Source organism: Peromyscus eremicus, chromosome 7, assembly GCF_949786415.1.
Source record: "Peromyscus eremicus chromosome 7, PerEre_H2_v1, whole genome shotgun sequence".
Lineage (NCBI taxonomy): Eukaryota > Metazoa > Chordata > Mammalia > Rodentia > Cricetidae > Peromyscus > Peromyscus eremicus.
In genome coordinates this window covers 102,843,496-102,868,258 of record NC_081422.1, presented here as the reverse complement: position 1 = coordinate 102,868,258, position 24,763 = coordinate 102,843,496, and the positions used below count along the sequence as shown (strand labels likewise).

Here is a 24,763-nt window from a genome sequence, read left to right as displayed (position 1 = left end):
GCCCCACAGACACAAACCTAAACCTCTCCATAGGCCTGGTAACTGGCATCTCCAGGGCCCTTAGATCTAATCCCAGCCATGGGCCTGCCTTTGAGAACCAAGAAGTACACTAGTGGTTTTGTCCCTACCCCTGTTCTGGGGAAGCCCATTCTTCCAGACTACGAGTGTCACACAGCATGTCTTCAGGGTGCTGAAAGACTAGAAAAGCAAACAACACAGACTCCATGGAGATTTAGTTATTCTTTATTGAAATGGAGTATGGGGTGGTGGTGAGGGTACCCCCAGCCTCCAGGATGAGGTAGGTCCACATGTTTTCAGTTCACACTTTTCCTGGATCTTCCTTCAGTGTGACAGTTCGGTTGAAGATAAGCTGAAAGGCAAGAAAAATGACCAACAGCCCAGAACCATGCCCCTTCCTCTCCCTCCCACCAAGGAGGTCATCAAGGGACAGAACATCATGGTTCTCATAACTCTGTAATATTGGATATGGGAGTAGATGACTGTGCTGTGTCTTAGTTTCATGAGGATTATGACAACCTCTAAGCATACATGCTACTTTGAAGAGTAAAAAAATTAGGATCTCTATATTGTGTGCTTGGACCTAACCCTAACCCTCTGAACCAGTGTCCTCAAAAGTAATCCATGAATACCCATCCCTTAACTGGTGAAAGCTAAGGGAAAGTAGGGAGTGTTTATTAGTGAACAGCTGCCAACATCAGTACTGCAGAAAGGTGTAGCTGGGTCAAGTTAAGCACCTGTCCTTGTTGGCTGTCTGGATCAACAGAGAAGTATCCAAGGCGCTCAAACTGAAACTTGTCCAAGGGCTTTGCCAAAGCCACAGAGCAGTCCACTAATGCTCCTTCCACCACTTGTAGCGATGCCTGCAGACAGAGAATTCAAGTAGCTATACAGCTCAGAGGCCCACCACCCTCGACTCACACTCCATGAGCCTACCGGGTTCAGGTCACTTAGGAATCCACCAGGCACTTCAACAGGGTCTTCGGGGTTCTTGTGCTGGAATCTGTGACCAGAGTGAAAGTCAGGCCCCAGCTGGAGAGCCACAGCATGCTGTTTCCACCTTGTGACTGCCCCAGTGCCAGTTATGTTCACTCACAGTCGCTCATAGAGGCGAATCTCACACACCAGAGGCTGGGACACCCAGTGAATAAAGGCCTTGGGCTTCTCTCCAGAATCAGCTCTTCTACAAGTTACCTCCAAGCATTCCACGCAGCCACTAGAGCCCTAGAAGGGAGGAAGATGCAACCAGCCCAGGGAACCAACACTAAGACTGTTGGCTACGCACAGTACACACAGGGCTTGGCCCGAGCAGGCACTGTCCGGAAAGACTGCAGCTGCCTCTTACCTTGACAACACGCTGCAGTTCGATGACGTAGCCAGTATGTCTCAGGCCCACGGGCTGGCCCAAGGCCAGGCGCTTATAGCCTGGTTCTGACTCCTAGAGAAAAGGAGCATGGAAGTTACAGAAGCTGTAAACATCAGGCAATGCAAGGCTTCTCCCAACCCCATGTCTGTCAGGGACTGGTTCACGGTAAAGCAGGAAGGACATGGACGTACAGAAAGGATGAGGGTACTAAAAGATACCTCAAAACAGACATGCTAGTAAACCCCTATTTACCTCCTTAAAGTCAGTTCTCTCAATGAAGATAGTGGAAGCAAAAGGAACCTGGTGGAAGCCCTTGGTCTCATCAGCTGGGAAATTTGGCACTTGGATGTCCAAGGGCTGTAGCAGGAGATAGGTATCTGAGTCATCCCAGCTACTGGGCCCCCCATGCCCAGGCATGTATGTACCCGTGCACTCACACACACACTGAGGTAGGCCCACCTTAGGAGCAGGAAAGTTAGTGATGACAACTTGTAGCGGCTCCAGCACAGCCATGGCTCGTGGAGCTGTGTCATTCAGTACATCACGCACGCAGGCTTCCAGAAGATGTGGTTCCATTGTGGTCTGTGCCACTGTCACCCCCACCTGTCAGGAAAACTCATCAGTCATAGGCACAACCACAAAGCCACACTTGGCCTGTTTCTGCCCACTCAGTCTACTGGATTATACCCGAGCACAGAAGTTATTGATGGCCTCAGGTGGAAAACCTCGGCGTCGTAGGGCTGTAAGTGTGAAGAGCCGTGGATCGTCCCAGTCCCTGTGAATAAGAGGATGGTCAAAAGACCTTAAACAGCACAAGCCACTAGGCCTACAACCTTAGTGAACCCAGGGTCCATACCTACCGAACGGCACCAGCTGCTACAAGCTGGAGAATCTTCCGCTTTGAGACAACAGCATAGTGCAAGTTGAGACGGCCATATTCCCACTGAACAGGGCAATAGACATCCAGCGCATTACATAACCAAAAGTAGGAAGACCGTCTAGGATGGAAGAGTAGGGTTAGAACTGGCCACCTGTGCGGCCAGGGAGAGACCACAGAAAAGGCACTAGAGGCAATCGAGAGGGAGCAGCGGGGAGAGACACTTAATGCCAAGTCTGAAGAGCCGAGTTGTATCCCTGGAACCTACTTAGTGAAAGGAGCACACACTCACTCACATGCATAGACACACTCTAAACAAAAAGGAATCCCCCGACCCTACCCACCCCATAACCTCAGCCTCCTCACCGAGCCTGGAATTCCTTGGTACACAGTGAGTGGGTGATGTGCTCAATGGAGTCACAAAGACAGTGTGTGTAGTCGTAGGTGGGATAGATGCACCTGTGGGACATAGGCAGTAGACCCCACCAGCCAGTCCCTCTGCCCTATCCCATTGGCTATTGCTCTAATCCACAGCCCTCCTACCTCACCACCCCTCCCCATGCCAATACGTACGTACCATTTGTCCCCTGTGCGATGGTGTGGTGTATACTTGACTCGATAAGCCACAGGGTCCATCTTGCCATCCTCCATCACCAACTTCATTCGAAGTGTGGCCTCACCTTCTGCAAATTTGCCCTTGCGCATTGCCTGAGGAGAACAAGAGCTCAGCCTCGCTCTAAACACAAGAGCATCTCATCCTTAGCACACTGGCCGACCCAAACCAAGCCGCCCTTCTGAGATGTCACCTCAAAGAGCAGCAGTGACTCCTCAATAGGCCGCTCCCTCCATGGTGAAGGTAAAGAGTTGTGGCCTTTGAGCTCCTCTACTCTCTGGTGACACACATAAGCTTGACCCCTGTGAAAAAGGGATATGAATGTGCAGGTGGCCTATGACCTAGTAGTCAGCTTACCTGGCTCAACATTATGGGTGGGCCTGGCCTCACCTGTGGATGAGTTCCACAGCCCAGGCATACAGCTGGTCAAAATAGTCAGAGGCATACGTCACTTTGTAAGGTGTATAACCTGGGGCAGTAGAGACATAGTATGAGCAGCCAGCAAGAAACACTAACTGGCAAAGCCATGGCCCACAGAGAGGTCCACTCACCACCAGCCCTGCCCAGGCCTCACCAATCCATACCCAGCCAAGTCACCATGTCATAAATAGCAGTGAAGAATTTTGCTTCTTCCTTCTCAGGGTTGGTGTCATCAAAGCGCAGAAAACAGATACCATTGTTGGCCTGGAAGAGTGGGAGCATTTGTGAGCTCCTACATATCCATCAGCCCTATAGTCCACATCATCAAACTCAGACATTGTCAGAGCTCAAGCTTATCGAAATATAAAGTATAGCCAGGGAGATAGTTCAGCAGATAAAAGCAGTTGCTACACAAGCCTTAGGACCTGAGTGTGATCTGAAAAACCATGATGGAAAGAACCAACTCTCAGTTTTTTCTTTGACGTCCACCAATGTGCAACAGCATGAGTGTGCATGAGTGCATGCACAAGTGCAGGTGTGTGTATACACATCCACAATTGCCCTGGCTGTCCTGGAAGCATGCATAACTGCAGGTGTGTGTACACACATTCGCAATTGCCCTGGCTGTCCTGGAACTCACTCTGTAGACCAGGCTGGCCTCAAACTCAGAGATCTGCCTTCCTCTGCCTCCTGAGTGCTGGGGTGAAAGGTGTGTGCCACCACCTCCCGCCCAAAGAATATTTTTTTTTAATTAATGTCTTCTTTTGATGGCCAACACTAAAAAATTTAAAAGTTAAATAAAAGTTATTCAAGAAATTCATCATTCACAGGACATAGTGGTACATACCTTTAATCCTAGCACTTGAGAAGCAGAGGCAGGCAATCTCTATGATTTCAAAGCCAGCCAGAATATATAGTAAACCCCTATCTAAAGAACCATTTTAGTTCACCATTTCCTGAGGATAACTGTTACATATGGTTTCCCTCTATGGCCTCTGTCATCAGCTATAAAAGGCAAAACAGAACTATATCTTTCTGGAATCCAGTCATGGGAGCAGCCAATGATCATATTTGCCAGAGACAGAGACACATACTTACCTTGGCATAGCCAAAGTTGAAATTGATGGCTTTGGCATGTCCAATATGCAGGATTCCATTGGGCTCTGGGGGGAACCGTGTTCGTACCTGAGTGAAGGGAATGGGATAGCGGAAATGAGATCAGAGCTCAGACCACCCTGCAGAAACAGATGCTCTTTCCTAAGGAGGTCACGGTGATAGGTGAGATGAGGCAGGAGAGAGGCGGCTTAGGCACATAAGCCAGTGTTTGCTTGGCCCCATCCCTACACACCTGTCCTCCAGTGATCTCTAGGTGCTGCTTCAGCAGATCCATAGTATGTGGAGTGGTCACATAGCCTGGAGTCTTGTAGTTTTCACCTGCCAGGAGCAGAACAAATCTGATGACCAGGCTGGCAGCCAAGGATCCTGACTACAGACCTGGCTGTAATGCTAATCACCAGCCCACCCCAGAGTTTCAAGGTACTCCCTTACCTGGTTTATGAAACTTAAGGGCCTCCCCCCGGAGCTGCTCCATTAGAGACAGGGTCTGGCCAGCAGCCTCACCTACAGGGAAGAAATCAAGAACCCTGCCTACTAGATATAACTACCATACCCAACTCAGAAAAATATCCACGGCTGCTATCAACACCCTGAAACCAGATCTGAACAGGCCCCTCTTCTCCAATTCCCAGAGACAAGAGCTATAGAGCCAAACTCCTCAGGTCTCTAAGGCCAATCTCTGGGCAAAGGGAACAAAGGAAACTCCAGGAATCCCAGTCTTGAGAAAAAAGAGGTAGATAAGTAAGATGAGGGCCTGAGAAGCCTGTGCTGTAAGGTCCCTCAGACAGAATGTCCGGAAGTCAGAAGCTGAATCTACCAGGAGCCTTGCTCCGGCTTCTCACCATTCTCCACCACAACTTTTGCTGTCTTCCGGTCTGTTTCTTCCAGCCGGGCCTTTGCCACCTAAGAGAAGCATAGAAATCGCATCAGGTCTTTTGGGCAAGACCTGCTGATGAACAGATTCAGGCACCCCCTTCTCCAGCCGTAGGTCTCACAATATTTCTACTTCACCCACAGGGATCCTGAGCAGCGCCCAGCCTCACCTTGGGCTTCTTCTCCAGATCGGCTTCCATCTTGGGTCCCAGAAGGTGGAGGACCTGAGCAGATATCACAGAGTCAAGAGTAACCAGTGTCCTCTCTCAAGAACCTCCTGATGGAGCCCTTCCTGCCTCCCTGCCAGCACCACAAGAGCCTATCTAGCCCACCTCACCTTATCTCTTCATGTGTTTCTTGTTGTTTGAGACAGGGTCTCACTATGTAGCCTTAGCTAGCCTGGAACTCACTATGTAGACCAGGTTATCCCTGAACTCATAAAGACCTGCCTGCCTCTGCCCACGAGGCTTCCTCGTGCGTTTCTACTGGTCTTGAATGCTTTTCCTTTCTGAGGGCTTATCCTGGGCCCAGGTAACAAATGTTGCCATCTACAGAGAAATAATGTGGGCCCAGCATCAAGAAAAACAGTCTACCTCAGTCGTCATCATCTTGTGATACTTTGCCAGCGTAACAAGATGAAGGCCACATCACCCATTTGTGGGAAGAGGAAACCGAGCTTAAACCGAGCTTCACAGAAAGTTATTCATCCTAACTCTGAGGCCCAAGGCAGGTACTACCCCCCACTCCACACTAGGCTCTACTATCTCTGTCAGATTAAGAACAGGGTCTCCTTCCTCTTTGGCCCTCAGTGGGTTCTAGCTTCAGCTTAGGGAGGTACCCACCTGCATATCCACTTCGTGCTTGATCATTTTGCCATCTGCCCATCTGAGTGCTGCCCGAGCCTCTCCTAAGAGGATGAGCACAAGAAGCTGCAGGGAGGCAAAAGGGGCTACTTCTTCCCCTCCTCCTCAAGAAGTCCTAGCTGACACAGGCATCAGAACCTTGGCCCAGTCAGAACATTTAAGGTGTTCCTTGCTCACCCTCCCACCTCCCTCTCATAAATGTACAGATTAGAAGGCACAACCAGAACGGTCAACCTCTAAGGAACTCCCTGCCCAGATTCCACTCACCCATCAACAGCCCCATGTTGAAACGGTATCGCTCCACCAGGAGCTGGGAACGATGCCTATTTATGGTGGCCTCCACCTGCAGAAAGCCAAACCATATGGTTCAGGAATGCCTCTTCCGAAACATTCTGGATTCCCGCACTCTTGCTCTAGGTCTGGGTAGAGAAGCTACAGCACTTTTCCAGGGCCACAACTAGGAGACATCTGAAGCCTGGGGGAAAGAACTTACAGCTTCCTCAATCTGTTCTGGTGTCACCACCACACCCACACCACATTCCTGCTCGAAGTCCTCAGTATCAATGGGATCCAGGGGATGACTCCGCACATATTCAAGAGCAGCTGAAAAAGGAAAGGCAATTGGACATCTCAGCTCCAAGAAGTGGATAAATACATAGGGCCTTAATGCCATGTAACTTCAACTATTTTGGCTACATGGATGCCTAAGAGGTTAAGCCATGGCACCATTGGAAAGAAGTCCTGAGGCTACAGGAAAGAGAGGCATGTGTTCTGAAGCAGGCCTCTCGTTGTGATAATTCTCCTAGCAATACCAAGGGTCTCCCCCTCCATGCCCCAGTGCCTGTCCAGAACCTGATGTCCAGAAAGCAACTGGGGAACTTGACAGAAAAAACAAACAGGAGTCTTGGCTGAAGGGAGGGATGGAAGGTGGAACTGGTAATACAGGCAGGGGTCTCACCGCTCAGCTGGAGCTCAGTGTGGATCTTCTTATTGGCTATATAGCTCACAAGGAAAGAAAGACGCCGGGTATCCCTGAGTCGGGAGGCCAAGCCATACAGCAGAGTCCCGGTAGCCTTGTCAATGGCAGAGCCCAGAGTCCGCTGCGCCTGGAGTCAGAGGGATCAGGGAAAAAGCCCCATGCTCAAGCGAGTTAGGATGAATCACTTTACTGTGAAGCTTAGTTTCCTCTTCCCACAAGCAACAGCGGGAAACCCGGAGCAAATCAAGATCTGGACCCAGTCCCACGTTGCTTTGGAGCACGAGAGGCAGCTGAGGTCATGGGGAAAGGGACTCGCACCTGGGTCGCCGCCTCCCGCAGCTGAGTGCTCAGAGCCGCGTTCTTGAGCGTCTCGCGCGCCTTGTTTTCGCTCAGGCCGAGGCCGGTGAACAACGTCAGGGAATCCGGAGTAGCCATAGCAGAGACACCGGAACCAAAAGAAACTTTAGGCCGCATCTGCACAGCGACCTTCCCTCACTAACCAATCAGAATAAGAAGCCTGGAAGAGACCCAATAGTGGCCTTTCTCAGAGAGAGGGGCGGGGCCCGCCAGCTAGTCAACGCCATTTAAGAGCCGGAGAGCGCCCGGACCGGCTTTTCCGGGCAGTTGGTTCCCACCTCTCTGGCTGTAGGCAGCTGGCAGGGTGGAGTCCATGCGACTTTAGAAATGTGCCTCGGGCGTGTACAGTGAAAGTGTTTAGAAACAAAGCAGACTCAGCCTTAGCCACTTCTCACTCAGCCCTAGAAATCCAACCCCATCCTGTTGTCGGAGAGCAAAAATGAGTTCCGGTCGCGTTTTTCAACGTCACAGCTTTTGAGTTGTCATGGAAACAGATGACAAAATGAATTCCAGATTTTCCCGGTCCAGATCACTGCAGAAAATGTGTAAAATGGCCTATTTGGGGCCACATAACCTGGCACTTTTTAGGTGCCTACTTGGACAAAGCAAGGAGAGGGAAGGGAAAGAAAGACCAGGCGCGACTTCATAGAAAGTTCTGTGATTGCTTTAAAATCTCATGCCAACGAAACATGCCACAGGCAGCACTGATTGAATCAAGTGGGTTACCAAAACAACAAAGGTGTTGAGGTTCCTAAGGATAATAAAAGGAGGGAGTGGGATACATTGTTGCTGGGAGAGGCCGCATACACCTTTAATCCCAGGAGCAGAGGCAGGTGGATTCCGAGTGAGTTCAAGGCCAAGCAGGGCTACATAGTTGAAACTGTCTCAAAAAAAAAAAAAGAGAAAACAAAAAAGACACATTGTTTATATATATGAAATTGTCAAGGAATGAATAAAAGATATTCTGGGAGCTGGGTACTCTTAACTGTCTCAGCAGTTAAGAAGAGCACTGGCTGTTCTTCAAAAAAAACCCTGGGTTCAGTTCCCAGCACCCACATAACTGTTCAACCATCTGTGTCTCCAGTTGCAGGGGATCTAAAGCCCTCTTCCGACCTCCACAGGCACCAGCACGTAAGTGGTGGGCAGATACACATACATAAAATAAAATTTTAAATGAAAAACATAATATTAAAAATAAAAGACTAGGGCTGGAGAGATGGCTCAGCGGTTAAGAGCACTGACTGTTCTTCCAGAGGTCCTGAGTTCAATTCCCAGCAACCATATGGTGGCTCACAACCATCTGTAATGAGATCTGGTGCCCTCTTCTGGCCTGCAGGGATATGTGCAGACAGAACACTGTATACATAATAAATAAATAAATCTTTAAAAAAAAAATAAAAAATAAAAATAAAAGACTATTTTAAAAAGAAAGAAAGAAAGAAAGAAAGAAAGAAAGAAAGAAAGAAAGAAAGAAAGAAAGAAAAGAAAGAAATCTTGTGCCAGGTCCAGTGCAATGGCCTACACTTATAATCTAAGCTTCCCCTGAAAACTAAGGCAAGGATAGTAACTTAAAGGCCAGCCTGGGCAACACAGGGTTGTTTTTTAAACTAAAATCTTAAACTAAACCAAACTTTAAAGTCTAGTGCCACACTTAACCATTTCAGAGCAGGCAAATATCACACAAAGGCAAACAAACAAACCACAACGCACAAGATTTTTTTTTTTTTTTTTTTTTTTTTTTTTGAGACAGGGTTTCTCTGTAGCCTTGGCTGTCCTGGAACTCGCTCTGTAGACCAGGCTGGCCTTGAACTCATTGAATTCTGCCTGGCTCTGCCTCCCAGTGCTGGGATTAAAGGCGTGTGCCACCACACTTCTGGCTTCCTTAGGACTTTTAATGTAGGGACAGTGTAAAACAGAGGGGCTAATCCTGGTTCTGGCTATAGTGCTTGCAGTTCTCCAGTCTTCTAACTTCCAAGATTTGCTGACTAAGATAAAACACACAAGCAGTTCTTCATGCTGCTGTTAGTAGAATGGTAAAGAAATTCCCCAGCTGGGCAGTGGTCGTGGTGCACGCCTTTAATCCCAGCACTCAGGAGGCAGAGCCAGGCGGATCTCTGTGAGTTCAAGGCCAGCTTGGGCTACAGAGTGAGTTCCAGGAAAGGAGCAAAGCTACACAGAGGGAAAAAAAAGAAATTCCCAAAATCAGAACTGGAGTTCAGGCTATTGGAAGCCTTGATGTTCTTCTGGACTAAGCAGGAGTCTAACAAGGCTGTAACCATATCCTGTGACCTGCTTTGTGCTGACATCCCACCAATGACCAAGTTTCATGTCTGAGTTTACATATGGGTCTCATATAATGACTATCTTGCTAGGTTCTCTCCAGAGCCACATGTTAAACCACTATCCAGATTCAATCCTGTATCTTGAGGCCGCTACCTCCCCCTACAGTGCATTCACGTGGAAGGGCAGGTTTGGGAGTTGGAGAAATGATGCAGGACAGTGGCACCATAGGCAGGCTCCAGCACTGTAACTAGTCTGCAGCTGCAGAATCCCAGCCAACACAACACAAAGGTGCCCACAGTGAGCAGAGCCACACCTTGCCAAGTATGGTAGTATATGCCAGTCATCGTAGCATTTAAGAGGCTGAGGCAGAATTGCCATGAGTTTGAGGCCAGCCTCAACTGCACAGCAAGACCCTGTCTCAAAACAAAAACAAAACAAAACAAAAACAAAAAAAACAAGGGGTTGGGGATTTAGCTCAGTGGTAGAGCGCTTGCCTAGCAAGCACAAGCCCTGGGTTCAGTCCTCAGCTCTGAAAAAAAAAAAAAAAAAAAAAAAATAACCTGCCACTGCTACTGTTTCTTCAGTAGCTGATGCCACCCTGAGGATTATCATTACAACTCAGTTGTCACCATCACTGAGCCCTGCAGGTCTGGCAATGGCCTCCTGAATAGGGTCAAGACGTGCACTCCTTTACCTAGACTCCTCATGACACCCTGTGGGTTCAACAGTTTAGTGTAACAGCATGAGATATTAGCTCTGCCAGTGCCATGTCACAAGTGACAGGTGACAACAGGATGTTTAATCAGGATCTCAGGAACCATGACTTAGGACAAACATGAGAAGCAGTTATATTGCCCTAGACTATATGGTACCCTCCCTCAGGAGTACCTCATCCAAGAAAAATAACCAAGTAGAAAAGCTAGGTAGGGGCTGGAGAGATTTCTCAGTAGTTAGGATCACTGCTGCTCTTCCAGAGGACCTGGGTTCAATTCCCAGCACCCACATAGCAGCTCACAACTGTCTGTAGCTCCTGTTCCAGGGGATCCTTTGACACCCTCATTTAGATATACACGAAGGCAAAACACCAATGTACATAAAATAAAAATAAATAATTAAAAAAAAAAAGAAAAGCTAGGTAGTAGCCAGCAAAACCCATCAGAGCACGGGGGGCAGCCGAGGCCATAAACAAGTCTAAATGGCATAGACTGAGAGCATACAGGTATCAGAGGCCACAGAATGGCAGCGTCATGGGCTCCACACTAACAGTGCTGCACACACTTAAGACCTAACACAATCCTGTTTAGTCCATACCTACCAGGGCCTCCAGCAGTCACGGCTGACAGGACCAACACAGTTTAGCATTTCCATTTCTACTAGGTCCCTCACCCAGCCAACAAAGCCAACACCACCACATGGCCTTTTCATAGTGTGTACCCACTGGAAAAAGCCAATAGTGAGCATGTGGTTAGGGTTCTTGGGTAGCTCCCTGCTACCCCTAACTCCCGACTCTGAAGGGGAGGACTAGTGAGATCTGCATGCTGAGTTTCACGTAATTGGCTCTGTGGGCCTGAAGATGCTGCCGGGTCCATCCACTGTTGGCCTCTGTCTTTCTACTTCTGGTTTCTCGAGGTGTAACTGCATGCAGGGTTGGGGGTGGAAAGTGGGAATGCAGGTGACCAAGCAGGACAGAGGGTCAGATTCTCTGAGCTGCCTAACACCTGGGTGTTGGGATCAAACTCGATCCTCTGAAAGCCTGGCAAGCAAGCACTTAACCACTGAGCCATCTCCCCAGCCTTGCTCCCCACCATTCCCTAAAAAGGCCTATTCTACTCTCAAGTCATCGGAGGTTACAGAGGGGCTGTGCGATCCAGACAGAAGCAAGGTTCCTTGTGTTTGTACAGGAGTTGTGACTTAGCTCAGTGGTAGAGCACTTGACTACACAAATCCCTGGTACTGGAAGAAACTGTACAAGGGTGCAGAGACCCTGAAGCTAGGTATGCCTGCTGACCTATGGGTGAGTAGCCTTGGGCAACTGCCAAAAGCCATGGCCTGAGAGCCCAGAACCCCTCCAGAGTGGGAAGCTGAGTAAGATTGTCCCAGGCCCTTTTTTCAGAGCAGGACCTTTTTTTTTTTTTGGAGCTGAGGATCGAACCCAGTACCACTGAGTTAGTTAAATCCCCAACCCTCAGAGCAGGATCTTTTCTCTCACGGGATTCGGGTGTTTTTAAACTGCAGAGGCTTGGGAAGAAAAAAGGGAGAGCTCCCCAGGGACTTTCCTTCCCTGCAGGCAGTCTCTACCCTGCTGCCTAGTTATCCCCAGGCTGCTCTGGGGTTTGCACTTTTTTGCTTGTTGTTGTTTTTTTGAGACAGGGTTTCCCTGTGTAGCCCTGGCTGTTCTGGAATTCACTCTGTAGACCAGGCTGGCCTCGAACTCACAGAGATCTGCCTGCCTCTGCCTCCTGAGTGCTGGATTAAAGGTGATTGCCTCCACTGCCCGACTGGGTTTTCACCTTTTAACCCATGTTATCAGCTCTAGAGTTTCATGGGTACTACTCTCTCCTTGGATGCCCTACAATCTTAACTAATGCCAATCACAGCCACTTCAACATGGGAGCCAGAACCAATGGATTGTCAGGTAGCAGGCAGCCTCCAGGGAGATGATGGGGCGGGGGACCTTCATGATTGTGATGGTTAACACTGTCAACTGGGCACACCTGGAATCTAGAATCACCTAGGAGACTCACCTAAGTGCGGACAGCACCATTCATCCCCTAGACTAGCGTCTGAATAAAAGGAAGAGTGTGCTGAGCTGCCGGCATTCCCTGCTCCCTGCTTCCTCACTTCAGAGGCAGTGAAACCAATTGCATCATGCCGTTTCTGCCATGACAACGGCGCCCTCCAACTACGAACCTGAACAAACCCTGTCTTTCTGAAGCTGCTTTGGCAGGCAGTCTATCATAGCAACCATTAAAGTTCTATAATGACCCAGAGAAAATGAGCTGTGACCCTATCTCCCCTCAGAGCGGAGAACTTCAGGATCTTTAACAAACACACACATATACCAGATCATTGAGGGGGGGGGAGGGGAGCCACAACATGTTGTGGATCAGTCACTAAGTCTGCTTATTTATTATTTATTTTTAAAATATATTTAAACAGCAGCAATCACTTCCAAAATGCAAAAAAATTACAATTTTTAGAATAAAATTATAATGTTTATAATGCAGGTCAGAAAGGATCAAAGGTACAACTGAGAAACGCAGCACGGAGGGCAGCGGAGACGCCAAGGCCCACTGACCTGGGGACCAAGGTGACACGAGGTCATAATTTGTGAGGCTCCCACCCCCAAATCATGCCCCCCAACTTCCCATTGGTGGAACCAGTGTCCTCTGAGTGACAGAAGGAAAAGTGGCAAAGAGATGGCCTTCTGAAGGGGATCTCCCAAACCCAGTCCCTCCATCAGCCAGGGACCTGCTAATCGACCTCCTCCATGTTGCTGTACGTGGGGGCTGGGCGGTCCACAGGGGGGGCGAAGCGTTCAGGGGCTGTCCGCGTGGGGGCCACCTCGGGGGCCTGGCCAGGGCCTAGTCCCTGCAACAGAATACGAGGACAGGGTTTGGGGGTTGCCCAGCATACTGCCTGGCATCCCGGGGGTGCTGGCTCTGAGCCCGGGCACCCAAGGGAGGGCCCCTAGGCAGGCGCAGACAGCAGCGGCGTTTAGACAGAGAGACGAGATCGGGCCTGAATACTCACTTTATTAACACTTTAAATACAGGAAATAGTGCCAGCAGGGCCAAGCCCTAGGACAAGGGTCAGAGAAACAGGAGGAACAGACAACTGGATGGACACATACCCTAGGATACTCTGCCCCTGCAGAGGCTGCAGTCCCCACAAGTCTCCCACCCAATACATACACTGAGGCCCAGAGCCCAGAGTTATTCCCACCACAAAGGTAGGCATGGCCTGGTGAGCAGGCAGGTAGGCCAGCTCACAGGAGGTGCCTGCAGGTGAGCTCATCTCCAGCGACTCTGAGACACCAGAGGATAGAATACGTTGAGCACAAGGGCCACCAAAGCCGCCACGGTACCCAGGACAAAGTATCGGAGGCAGCCCTCGTCTGATGTGGTAGGGCCACGTGGCGGGGGCCCCACCCAGTCTTGGGGCCCCCAAGGACCCAGAGGCCCAGGCCCCTCGGGCACCATCTCCTCCTCGGCCTCGAGCTCCTGCCAAATCCGGGAAGCCTATGGTATGTGGAAAGGGCCATCAGCACCCGAGGATGGGGAGGCCCCAGGTTCCCTGAGACCCCTAGGCAAGACAGTCACATCAAGGTGACTGGGCCTAAGCCCCCACATTCCAGATCAAGCAGCAGGGAAGTAGGTAGGTAGCCAGTATCGAGGTTTCTAAACTGAGAGCTTAGGGTACGAGAATCCTGACAGCCTTTGACTTCCTCAGACAGCTTTTAATCCACGTTTAGCTTCTCACAGGCAAGGAAGTGGAGTTACCTGGTCAGATTTTAGTCCAGACCTTCCACAGAAGGGACCAGCTCACAGAGGATAAGTAGGCAACCCCATGGCAATCTCCTCAAGATTACCCATGTCCAGATCCTGACCACTGTGTTGTGTCTCTGAGCCTGACAGAGATGTCTTAAGGGAGTATAGGTAACAGAAAGGAGATTGGTCTAGAGAGCAAAGTCACTGTGCTCATGGACCTACGGAACACTGTCAGCAAATGAGGCAGAAGAGCCTGAAGGTTCAGTAGGGATAGTTGCTCACCACAGAAAGTGTGACAGCCACTGGAGGGGACAGCCATCTCTGACAGGGATATCTTGAGTACACACCAGAACACGAGGGTGATCACAAATGAGGGTCTCTAGGCTGGCATATGGAGAATGTGGGGGAGAGCTGGGAGAAGTCAGGTTTAGTCTGCGTATAGTACCATGCCCGCTGAGGTTCAGGACAGTTCTCTGACCTGTACTTTTGTACACACTGGTGGTAGCATGTGTATATACGTACACCTTTGACTGTGTTCCTGGGGTATCTTCCAGGATGCCCCAGATGAGGCCCGAATCAAGGAACCCCATCTCTAAATTCTGCAGGCTTGAAGGGCTTAGGACTAGAAAGAAAGCTGCGTTCCCCCAGCCGTGTCCCCCAACTAGCCTGGACGGTCTCCCCCATGCCTCACCTGGCTGGCAGCAGCATCAGCTGCAGGGCCTAGGTCTGGGTGGTGTTCGGAGTGGCCTGCCCTGGGGGGTCTCTCCACGGGAGAGTTCCGCCGACGGTAGAAGAGCACATAGGCGTACCGGGTCACCACCTGGCTCTCGTCCACGGTTGTCACTGTGCTGTCATCGAACAAGCGCCAGCCTACAGCAGGGCGGGAAGAGGATGAGCGCAGCCTGGACCACCACCCCACCACCTAGGCTGCTGCTTGCGTGTGCGTGCCCTCACCCACGTCACTGCGCTGGCTACTGCGATCGTTGGGCAGGCGGGCACAGGCGGTATAGTGGCCACCGATCATGCCTCCGTAATGGTTGATGACAGCATACAGGTCATAGCTAGGCAACTGCTCCTCTTTCTGGCCGATACAGAACTTGCTCAAGTCCAGGTTCCTGTAGTCCCAGTCAGAGAAGGGTGAGGCAGTTAGAATGGCCCCTGATCCCTGTGCCCTGTCCAGTCACCGGGGCTCACTCGTTGCTCACCGAACAGGAAACTCCACCAAGTCATTGATCTTGTCACGCCAAATGAAACTACGAAAGGAGAAGCGCTTGAGCTGCACAATGAGCACATTCGGCAGGCGCCAGAGCAGCAGCTGTTTGGAGGCCTCCCGGTGCTGTCCGCACTGTGGGCAGTACCTGGTAGAGGACAGGAAGAGTCAGAAGCACAAGTCCCCTCCATCCTGCCCCGCTACCTGCTTGCTGCCCCACGCTCACCAGGCCTCCTCGGGTGCCAGCACTTCAGGCCGAGTAAAGAGGTTGAGGCACTGGTCCAGGGTAAAGTGGCCAGCACGGGCAGCCTCACCAGCAGAGCCTGGGTCTTCAGCACACTCCAGCTCCTTGGAGGCTACTAACACAAACTCCTGTAGGCGCTCATTGTTCCGCCACACCAGAGCCAGGCTACAGTCATCACCGAGCTCCAATGGTGTCTCCCCTGGAGATGGGCAGAGACAGCTGTTACGCAGCTGTGCACAGCAGCCAGCTCAAGCTACCCTACAACTTCCACCCACAGCATCAGACACCTTTGTCCTCAAGCCGCTGCTCTCGGTTTGATGCGTCAATTTTATAGATGAAAAACTGGGGGGTGTGGGTATTCATGGCTTCACTTGAGTGCTGGTACCCAGGCACTGCAGCTAAGACAAAGCAAGATAATCAGTGCTTACCTACCCACTGTGGTCTAAACAACCTTCCCCAACTGCAGCACCCAAAGCATTTCAGCAGATCTTACCTTCAGGCCGGGACACCCTCTCACTAGCAAGCAACGAACAACCTTCAATAGGCCCACTGGCCAACATCTCAGAAGAAATTCCACTGGTGCTAGGTACAGGACCCCGATCAGGGGGTGCCCACACACGGGGAGCCCCTGTATCCCCCTCAGCCACAGGCGTCACCAACTGGAGCTCAGAAGGCTGAATGGGTTCTCTCTCACTATCCCCAGCCTCCAGGGAGCTAGCTGAAAGCAATGTGGTACAGCCAGGGCTCTGGGATTCCAAGGCCATCCGGCCAGGCTGGAAGGGTGGTTGGAATACACTCACGGAGTATCTGGCAGCAGACAACAAGGCAAATAAGAATTCTGACCTGCTGGTCTGACACCAGAGTATCTCTGCTCCCCACCCATACTAGTCCTCAGAGCTCTTACCGGGCATAACCTTCTAGTAGCTGAGCAAGACGGGCATAAGTGAGACGTGAGGCGGGCACACTGACCAGGAAGGGGTAGCCAATGTTCTCAGGGCGGCAGAGGCCTTTGTGGTCAGGCCAATGGGTTTTCTGGCAGAACCTGGAGGGAAGGAGAAGGTAAAACCAGAGCCTTACCCCTAAGTGCTATAATTATAAATTAGGGGCTTGCTCCAAGGCCTGGGGACTAGGTATGCCAGCCCTGCCTCCCCCAAGGCCTGATCAAACGAACAAGTGGGTGGAGGGCTTAAAGTATGTGCCTCTGTGTGGAGAGGTGGACAGGATGGCAAGTGGCAGGTGGAGAGGAGAAAATGGGAGGGGAGGCCACGGGGTTCCTCACTGGTTGCAGTAGCCAACACGGTAGCAACGGGTACAACGCTTCAGTTTTTCATCCTCTGACTGCTGCTTCCGCTGGCAGGCTGCACACTTGGAGATAGGGATGCTGGGTACCTGGGGGCGCTAGGGTGGGTCATCTGGCTCAGCAAAGCCAGGTAGGAATGACCAGCCCCCACCAGGGCCCTATGGCATCAGGTTGGCCCCCACTCACCTGCTGCACCTCTAGCACCACTACCCGCTCCTTAGCCAGCTCTGGGGATAACAGCTCAAAGCAGAGCAGCACGTCAGTTGGGGACACAGCATCCAGCGAGTGGGAGGGCAAGAAAACACGATGGAAACGATTCTTAATGACCTAGAGATAAAGAACACACAGATGCCACGTGGTAAGCTCTTTCTCTAGGCCTGACCACAACACCAAGATGGGCTTAGTCCTGCATTGGAGTCTTCTGGGATGGGGAAGAACAGGATCTGTGGCCTAAAAGGGAAGTATGCTTGCCCAGTGGCAGAAGATACATTGGAGTACCTGAGAGACAAAGCCTGGGACCCTCCATACTAAGGGCCTCTACCCCTATGATAAATAGCAAGTCGGTGCTAAGACTACAAGGTGTTATCAGGGTAGGTCCACATTCAAAGAGCCTCTTCCACACTCACACTCCAAGAAAAAAGGGGAACTGTTGAATTAACAGGGTAAGAACTTTCGAGGAAGGCTAGCATGCAGATCTGGGATAAAATGAGAGAAAACAGGACAGAGAAAGAATAGAGAAAAGAAGCCGAACAGTGGTGGCATACGCCTTTAATCCCAGCACTCAGAAGGCAGAGGCAGGCATATCTCTGTGAGTTCGAGGCCAGCTGGTCTACAAAGCGAGTTCCAGGACAGACAAGGCTACACAAAAAAGGAAACCCTGTCTCACAGGCAAGCTCCTGGCAAGCTCCAGCTCTGCCAAAGCTCCTTATCCACAGGGAAAGGCAGTTACAATTCACCTTCAAAGGGGGAGTAAACTAAGTGGTGGCTGAGAACTCAGGGAATTTATGTTACATAGTCCAATGCCTAGTTTCAATAATGTCTCAAACAAAAACATACAATCTAAGTTTCTGCAGAAGCATTTATATTCATGTACATGTGTTTAGATGCTATTAATGGTACGTGTCTGTCTGTGCTTCAATACATACGTGGGGCTGGAGAAATGGCTCAGCAGTTAAGAGCACTGGCTGCTCTTCAAAAAAAACTGGCGGGGGGGGGGGGATGGGGATGGGGGGGGTTTCACTCCCAGTATATACATGGCAGCTCATGACCATCCATAATTCCAGTTCCAAGGGGTCCAATACCCTGTCTCCTGGCCTCTATGGGCACCAGGCACACAGCATGGTACACATACATACACACACACAAACAGGCAAAACACTCATAAAATAAAACATTAAAAAAAAAAAAACTTTATGTGCACACATGCAGAAACTTGGTAGAGATATACCTCAGTCAGGCGTAGGTTTTCAGGCTTCACATGGACACTCTGAGAGAGGGAATCCAAAACTTCACTTGCGCTGGAGTTCTCCTTGCTAACACTCACCAGAAACTTTGGCAACAAAGGTAAAGTCAGCGTGTCAGCGTGCGGGAAGGAGACACGGTCACGTTTTTTCTAGGATTCTAGGATAACCCGGGGGGGTGGGGGTGGGGTGGGGTGTCGTTACTCACCTTGATGGGTTTGCTGTGAGGCTCCCGAGCAAAATAAAAGATGGGGAGAACCTTTTGCTTTTGTGGCAAGGGCACAGGCAGGTAAAGAAATGGGTCAAAGGTGATGGAGACCTGTGGAGGCAAGGGTGACACTAGAGTGACACACAGGATCCAGATGCTCTTAGGAGAGCCACTGCAGGCTCTCTGATGGCTGGCAGGGCTCTCAGTCCTAGAGCACTAGACAGACCGAGAGAACCCACCAGGACCCACCAATGCCCATTCTCGGGCACACTTCTTTTCTGACAGCTTAGCGTCTTTTCCAAGTTTCCCTTCCTCTGCACCCCGTGTGCCTTTCCAACCCGACACACAACTCTGGCACACCTTATTTATCTTTGCAACACCGTACCTCTCCGTCCACATACCCCCGACTTCAGCCAGGAAGCCTCCCATGCCCAATTTCTCCAGACCACACAGAACCTCAGGCCTCTCTGCCACTTTCCTTCCCCAAATTTTGCCCTGCACTCCCTGAAAATGCACATGCTTCAACTTAATCTGACCAAACCAGCCTACAGCAACTGGGCCTCCTCTCTAGGAGAGTCCACCGCACCTTGGCACACACAGGGCACACCAGCTTTGACTTGTACTGGCCCTGAAACAGGTCCACAATGAAGGAGTCATTCCTCATCTTGTGCCGCTGCCAGGCTTCCTCAGCCACCACCTGAGGAAAAATGGTGAGAACTGAGGAGACCTAAGAGCTGGGACACACAAAACCCCACTCTACAATCCCACCCTGACTGACCTCGTCAGGACGTCCATCTGAGTCCACAGTCTCTGTGTAGGGCTTGTTTTGGATCCGATTCAGGTCCTCATGCAGCCCATCCAACAAGAAAGCCATGAACTCTTGGGCATCATGCTGTGCATAGCCCGTGAACTGGCTGGCTTTGCTTGCCACAATGGCCTGAATGGGGAGGTCAAAGTGTTAACGAGAAATTTTAGCACCCATTCACCAGGCCCCTCACTAGCTAGTCCTCCCAACCCTCTCTAAACAAGGGTGGGGGTAATCACAGATCACCTTTAGCTTGGAGGGCTGAAAGGCTTGATGGGTGCCCTTCCACAGAGCCCGGAGGAGCACAGCAAAGCCAATGGCCAGTCGCCCACCAGTCCCCAGTGGGTTGTTGTAGTTAATCTCAGCTTCAAAGGATCGGTCTAGAACAGTCAAGAAAAGGTGTGAGAGACAAAGGTACCCCTTCTGCCTGTGCCCCGGGCTCCTGGCCATGACCTCACCATGGAAGAAGTCACGAAGTTCCCGAGTGTTGGACAGAGACTGAATGACACTATTCATGAAGCAGGTGTTCCCTAAATTGACAAGGCCAGTAAAGCCTGGCAGACACACCTTCTTCTCTTCCTCTTCCTCCTCCTCCACACTATCTCCACTCACCGGACTATGAGGCATTGGAGGCACCATACACGTGGGTTTGGGCTGTGGGAACAAAAGGAACATGACAGAGCAGCCCTAAGGCTCTCTAGTCTCATTATTTTTATTATTACTACTATGAGTATTATTACTATTATCATTATTATTTTGGTTTTTCGAGACAGGATTTCTCTGTGTAACAGCCCTGGCTGTCCTGGAAAACGCTTTGTGGACCAGGCTGGCCTCGAACTCACAGAGATCACCTGCCTCTGTCTCCTGAGTGCTGGGATTAAAGGCGTGTACCACCACCACCACCACCACTACCGGCTTCCAGCCTCATTTCTGGCCCTTCCCAACCTAGGATTCTCACCGAGGCCAAGTGTGGTTCTGGCTTTGGAGCTACATGCTCCAAAGGGGTGCGGGCCACCACACCATCCAGCCCTGTGTCCTCAGATCGAGCCTTGGGTTTTTCCTTCTCCACAGCCCTGGCTTCCTCCTGGCCTGTCAGGGGGTGGGGGGCACCTCCTGGAGGGGTTGAATCCAAAGGGGTTGGACCTGTCGGCACGGCAACCTTTGCACCACCCACTGCACCTTAAAAAGGGGGAAGGAGAGGGCTGGTGGTTAGCAGCATGTGTGACGGGGGTCCTCAGTGGCAGGCAGGGGCAGCGAAGGGAGCTCGTGTGCAGACCTCGTGTAGCTGGGGCCTCCAGTCCTCCCCAGCGCTGACTCTGCCGCTTCCGGAGGCAGATATCTATGCGAGAGGCCGTGAAACAGAATGTACACTGCTCTGGCTCAATCAAGTTCCTGTCAGGGAAAAGCTGCGTTCAGAGATTTCAGATGGAGCAGGTGTCAAGCTAAACAAGCCAGAGAAATGGAAACCCGAGAGAGAGAGAGAGAAGCGGTAACGGTGCTGGGCACCACCAACCTGAGCTTCACCTGCCAGCGGAAGACGGTGTGGGGCCCACAGCCCGGATGCAGCCTCAGGAAGTTTCCGTCCCTGCAGAGGCAGAGCAGGGAAGGGAAAGGACAAAAGAAAAAGCTTGAAACACATCCCCGTCTACGGCACACCGTCTGTCCCAGCTCCAGCCACACACCTGGTCTGGAAGATGAGCGTGAAGTCCTGCTCTCGGAAAAGTACTCGAGAGGTGTCCCTGCAGATCTCCTTCACATACACGTGCACCACCACTGAATCCGGCCCCTTCTCATATGAGTCATTCTTGACAAATGCCAGGTTCACCATGGACTCTGGTTCTATGTGGAGACCATGGCTCAGCGCCACCAACCAGGACAAATTCTAGCCTGGTACTATACTCCTCCCTACCCACCCATCAATCCTGCAACCCAACCTGGGGGTCTGCCTGGCCAATCCCCATTTTACCATCCACCAAAGTTGCAGAGTCTGCTCCTACGGCCATCTCCTCTTTGACGCGGTCCTCTTTCTCAGGGTCTCTGTCCCGGACCATGACCGCGGGGACTGAGTCACTCCTGGGAGACACTGTCTTCTCTCCTGTCAAAAGGGCTAAATTCTTCTCTGAGCCCAGGAGACTCGTTTGAGGGTTCAGTGGTGGTACATGGAGCTGCTCCTCAACCTCAACCTAATCACACACAAAAGGGGAAAAAAAAAAAGGCAAGATTAAGCCCTGGGTCCGACAGGTGGCACCCACTCTATTCCACAGTCCCTCCCCAGCCTCCAAATACCCAAACAGACATCTAACTCTCACCTGGGTGGCTGAGTCAGAAGACAGAAAGGGAGGAGCATCACCCTGGGGGCCAGGGCCATCCCTAGACCCTTCTCCTTCTGGCCCTCTGCGGAGATGCACGGCCCTCTTGGCGCTGGGCCCTGCCTGTGCCCCAGGGCCAGCCCCTGAGCCTACCTCACCACGGCCCTGCGCCCGCTTCTGGTTTCGGGCTTCCTGTTTAGCTCTGCGGGGCTCAGAGCCTAGTTCCAGGGCAATGGGAGACAGATCTTGCCCATTCTCCTGGCACCGCAACCCTGGCACCAGCTCTTGGGTCCCTAGAGGTTTCTTCTGCCAAAGATACAACAGTTAGGTCCTGTTGAAAAGACTGGGTATCCCCACCTCCCATGCCCTCAATTGGAACTCACCAGGAGAGAGGGCCAGGTGAGCAGAGGCACCTTCTTGGGTAGGGCCAACTGTAGAAGACCACCCTTATGAGCCTGCACTTTGGTACAAGAACTTTGTATTTCAGCAAAGAAGACACCGCCCCATTGCCGACCGTCTGGAGAAAGAGTGGTAACAGTGATCTGAAGTGGGGCGATACTAGACAACTCAAAGGTAGCACTGCACACTGGGTAGATGAACACACCTGGAAACCTCACCACACAGTCTGTGTCTGTGAAAGCAGCATCTACTTCCTCCAGACGCAGGGGCCCTGCTCCTACCCGCAGCTTGACAATCACCTCATCTGCACTCTGTCCCCAATCATACAGCAATTCTACACGGAGAACGGCAAAGAGATCAGAAGAGTCACTGCTAACGGTAACAGACAGGTAACAGAGCCAAACCTACGGCTCCGGTGGGAGCTAAATTCAACTCTCTCTCAAGCAGCACTCAAAAGCCCCGTTCATTACTCACCCTCTTTGGTCTGCTCCTTTCGAGGAGTGGACGCTGGCAACAAAAGGGAAAACAGAGAATAATGAGCAGCCAGATTCCCTGACCCCACCATCTGGATCTTAGCCAAGGGTCTTTTTCTCAGCATCAAACCATGATAAAGGAGGGGAAACAGACTCCTAAATTGCATGTCCAGAGACAATGGAAGCAGCAGCCCTGAGAACTCTGGAAATGCCGCTCCTACCTCTCCCGGGGCCTCCATCTCTGCTTTCCTGGTTTGCTCGATCCTTCTGTTTCTTCTTACTAGCAGCTTCCTCCATTCCTGGGGGTCCTCTCCTTGGGCCTGTAGCACTGGTCCCACCAGACATCTTGAGCCGCTTGCTAGCCAGCCAGAGTGCCCCAGGGTCGGCAACAGCGTCTGGGTCAGGGCTGCGGCGCTTTCTTCCTGGCCCAGCTATCTTGGCAACTCTGTGTAGCCAAATTCTTCAACAAGGAACCAACAGCCTAATGAAAATAGACCACGACTCACTGCCAAAGCCAAACAATTTGCTCCCTGCCTACAACCAGCGCTCAGCAACTCAGGGCACTCTTGACCCTAAAGGGCGGCATCTCGCCACCATCTGAGGCAGCCATCCATACTGAGGCTACGCTATGAGGAAATAAATAATTCAAGTAGCAGCAACCGCTTCAGGCCACACCTCCTGGGTGTCTACCAAAGACCCACAATGCTGGAAGCTGCAGGAACGAAGTGCTAGGTCAAGGCAGTCATGGCCTAGGCCCAGGCTCACCCTCTGGACAGCAGCCATGGCTCCAACCCACAGGACTGGCACCCTGAGTGCTCCCATCCTTCACTCTCACTGGCTGCTTAGTCACCACCAGACAAGCAAAAGGTGCCCGGGGAAGGCAGGCGAGGCGGCGCCAATCAAGCAGTTGTAGAAAGACCGGACTCTATAGCTGATAATGGACCTCCCCAGGTGCTGCCACTGCCCAGAAACGGTCCTGGTACTTAGGCGTCTAATCGGCTTCCTGCCGGCTCCCATTCTCGTCATAAGCCTGCTCCTGAAACTACTTGGTCTTTTTGTCTCCATCTAAAGAGGACATTTCTCTCCCCAGCTCCACAGAAGAGTGAACTCGAGTGTTGAGACATGGTGGTGGGCATCCAGCCGGACACTCAAACAGGTATCACCCTATTTCCAGGTTCCCTCATTCATCAGCTTTGATTCACCGAGGCCTAATCAGTTTCCCACCTGTGTGTGGACTCTGGCTCTCTCCATCCAAAATGAAGTTCTTAAAACCAGACAGTGAAGCGAGAGTTGAGATGGAATGTAGACCTGGGACCCTAGCAGCCTCAAGCCCGGCTCGCACAGCCAGAAGAGATATGACTAGTCTATGTTCCCCTGGGGGAGATGGGGTGATAAAAATACCCTTGTATGGTCAGAGAGATGAGCTGAATCTTTAGTGACAGCCTGTCCAGGCCTGAGGGCAGAACACCCGCTGTTTCCTCCTTACACCTAGGCCCTATTCACACGTTGAGTCCCTCCCCCGGGGCTCCGAGGACGACGAAGCCGGAGAGAGACGATCCAGAGATACCAGCTGATCCCAGCTGGTCGGAAGGGCTGCGCAGAGTTACTGACCACAGACCAACGCCCCAGCTAGGCTGCTACCCGACTCCAACCTCCGAATCCCAGGCCTGCCACCGCCTCCTCCAGGAAGCCACCCTCGCTCGCCGCTAGTCCTCTTAAAAACAGAGAGGCCGGCCACAGGTGTAGCATAACGGCTCGGTCGGCATCGATGGGCCCCGCACACCGTGGGGCTCGAGATGTCGGGGCTGGCACGGCCCGTGACCTTGAACAGGCCGCCGCAGGCCAACGCCGCGGCCTGCCCGCTGCGGCCAAACCGGCGACTTGCGGCCCGCAGCACTCACCGAGCGAGACCGCCGCCACCAGCCCTCTTCGGGCCCTGGCAACCCGCTCTCGATTCCGGTTCCGGCGTCGGATCGGTTCCGGTTCCGGCGCGCCCCTCCCCCGTCCCGGCTCCGCCACCGCCGCTTCAGCCGCTTGTTTTGTTTCGACTTCTAGATACGGCTCTGGGAGGCGGAGCGGGGAGCTGATGACGCACTTCCG

The 24,763-nt window shown here is 51.7% G+C and overlaps 2 protein-coding genes across 11 annotated transcripts; both read right to left on the bottom strand.

Moving 5' to 3' along the window:
- Window positions 1-227: 227 nt before the first annotated feature.
- On the bottom strand, window positions 228-7,921 carry Qars1 (glutaminyl-tRNA synthetase 1). The gene is made up of 24 exons (XM_059268699.1): window positions 7,444-7,921; window positions 7,105-7,252; window positions 6,640-6,749; window positions 6,414-6,489; window positions 6,126-6,190; window positions 5,454-5,507; window positions 5,253-5,313; window positions 4,843-4,914; window positions 4,643-4,728; window positions 4,393-4,479; window positions 3,459-3,558; window positions 3,265-3,343; window positions 3,068-3,176; window positions 2,839-2,969; window positions 2,628-2,720; window positions 2,245-2,382; window positions 2,072-2,159; window positions 1,844-1,987; window positions 1,637-1,741; window positions 1,364-1,456; window positions 1,115-1,242; window positions 955-1,021; window positions 756-881; window positions 228-370 (listed from the first exon to the last, which is right to left on the bottom strand). Exons 1-24 carry the CDS (start codon window positions 7,597-7,599, stop codon window positions 320-322), a joined length of 2,367 nt encoding a protein of 788 aa, XP_059124682.1. The 5' UTR covers window positions 7,600-7,921; the 3' UTR covers window positions 228-319.
- A 4,950-nt stretch (window positions 7,922-12,871) lies between these two features.
- On the bottom strand, window positions 12,872-24,722 carry Usp19 (ubiquitin specific peptidase 19). Of its 10 annotated transcripts, none has more exons than XM_059268668.1 (27): window positions 24,565-24,720; window positions 22,885-23,144; window positions 22,665-22,697; window positions 22,396-22,524; window positions 22,175-22,308; window positions 21,792-22,097; window positions 21,449-21,665; window positions 21,165-21,321; window positions 20,996-21,067; window positions 20,759-20,874; window positions 20,441-20,661; window positions 19,941-20,136; window positions 19,729-19,862; window positions 19,456-19,614; window positions 19,264-19,374; window positions 18,678-18,788; window positions 18,457-18,558; window positions 17,196-17,336; window positions 16,989-17,107; window positions 16,614-16,751; window positions 16,203-16,516; window positions 15,997-16,107; window positions 15,692-15,908; window positions 15,461-15,613; window positions 15,210-15,370; window positions 14,947-15,125; window positions 12,872-13,356 (listed from the first exon to the last, which is right to left on the bottom strand). In XM_059268668.1, exons 2-27 carry the CDS (start codon window positions 23,006-23,008, stop codon window positions 13,240-13,242), a joined length of 3,972 nt encoding a protein of 1,323 aa, XP_059124651.1. In that variant the 5' UTR covers window positions 23,009-23,144; window positions 24,565-24,720; the 3' UTR covers window positions 12,872-13,239. The 10 variants fall into 10 exon arrangements, with proteins under 10 accessions (XP_059124651.1, XP_059124654.1, XP_059124653.1 ...); XM_059268671.1 differs by having other exon boundaries at window positions 20,441-20,655; XM_059268670.1 differs by having other exon boundaries at window positions 21,792-22,094.
- Window positions 24,723-24,763: the final 41 nt, after the last annotated feature.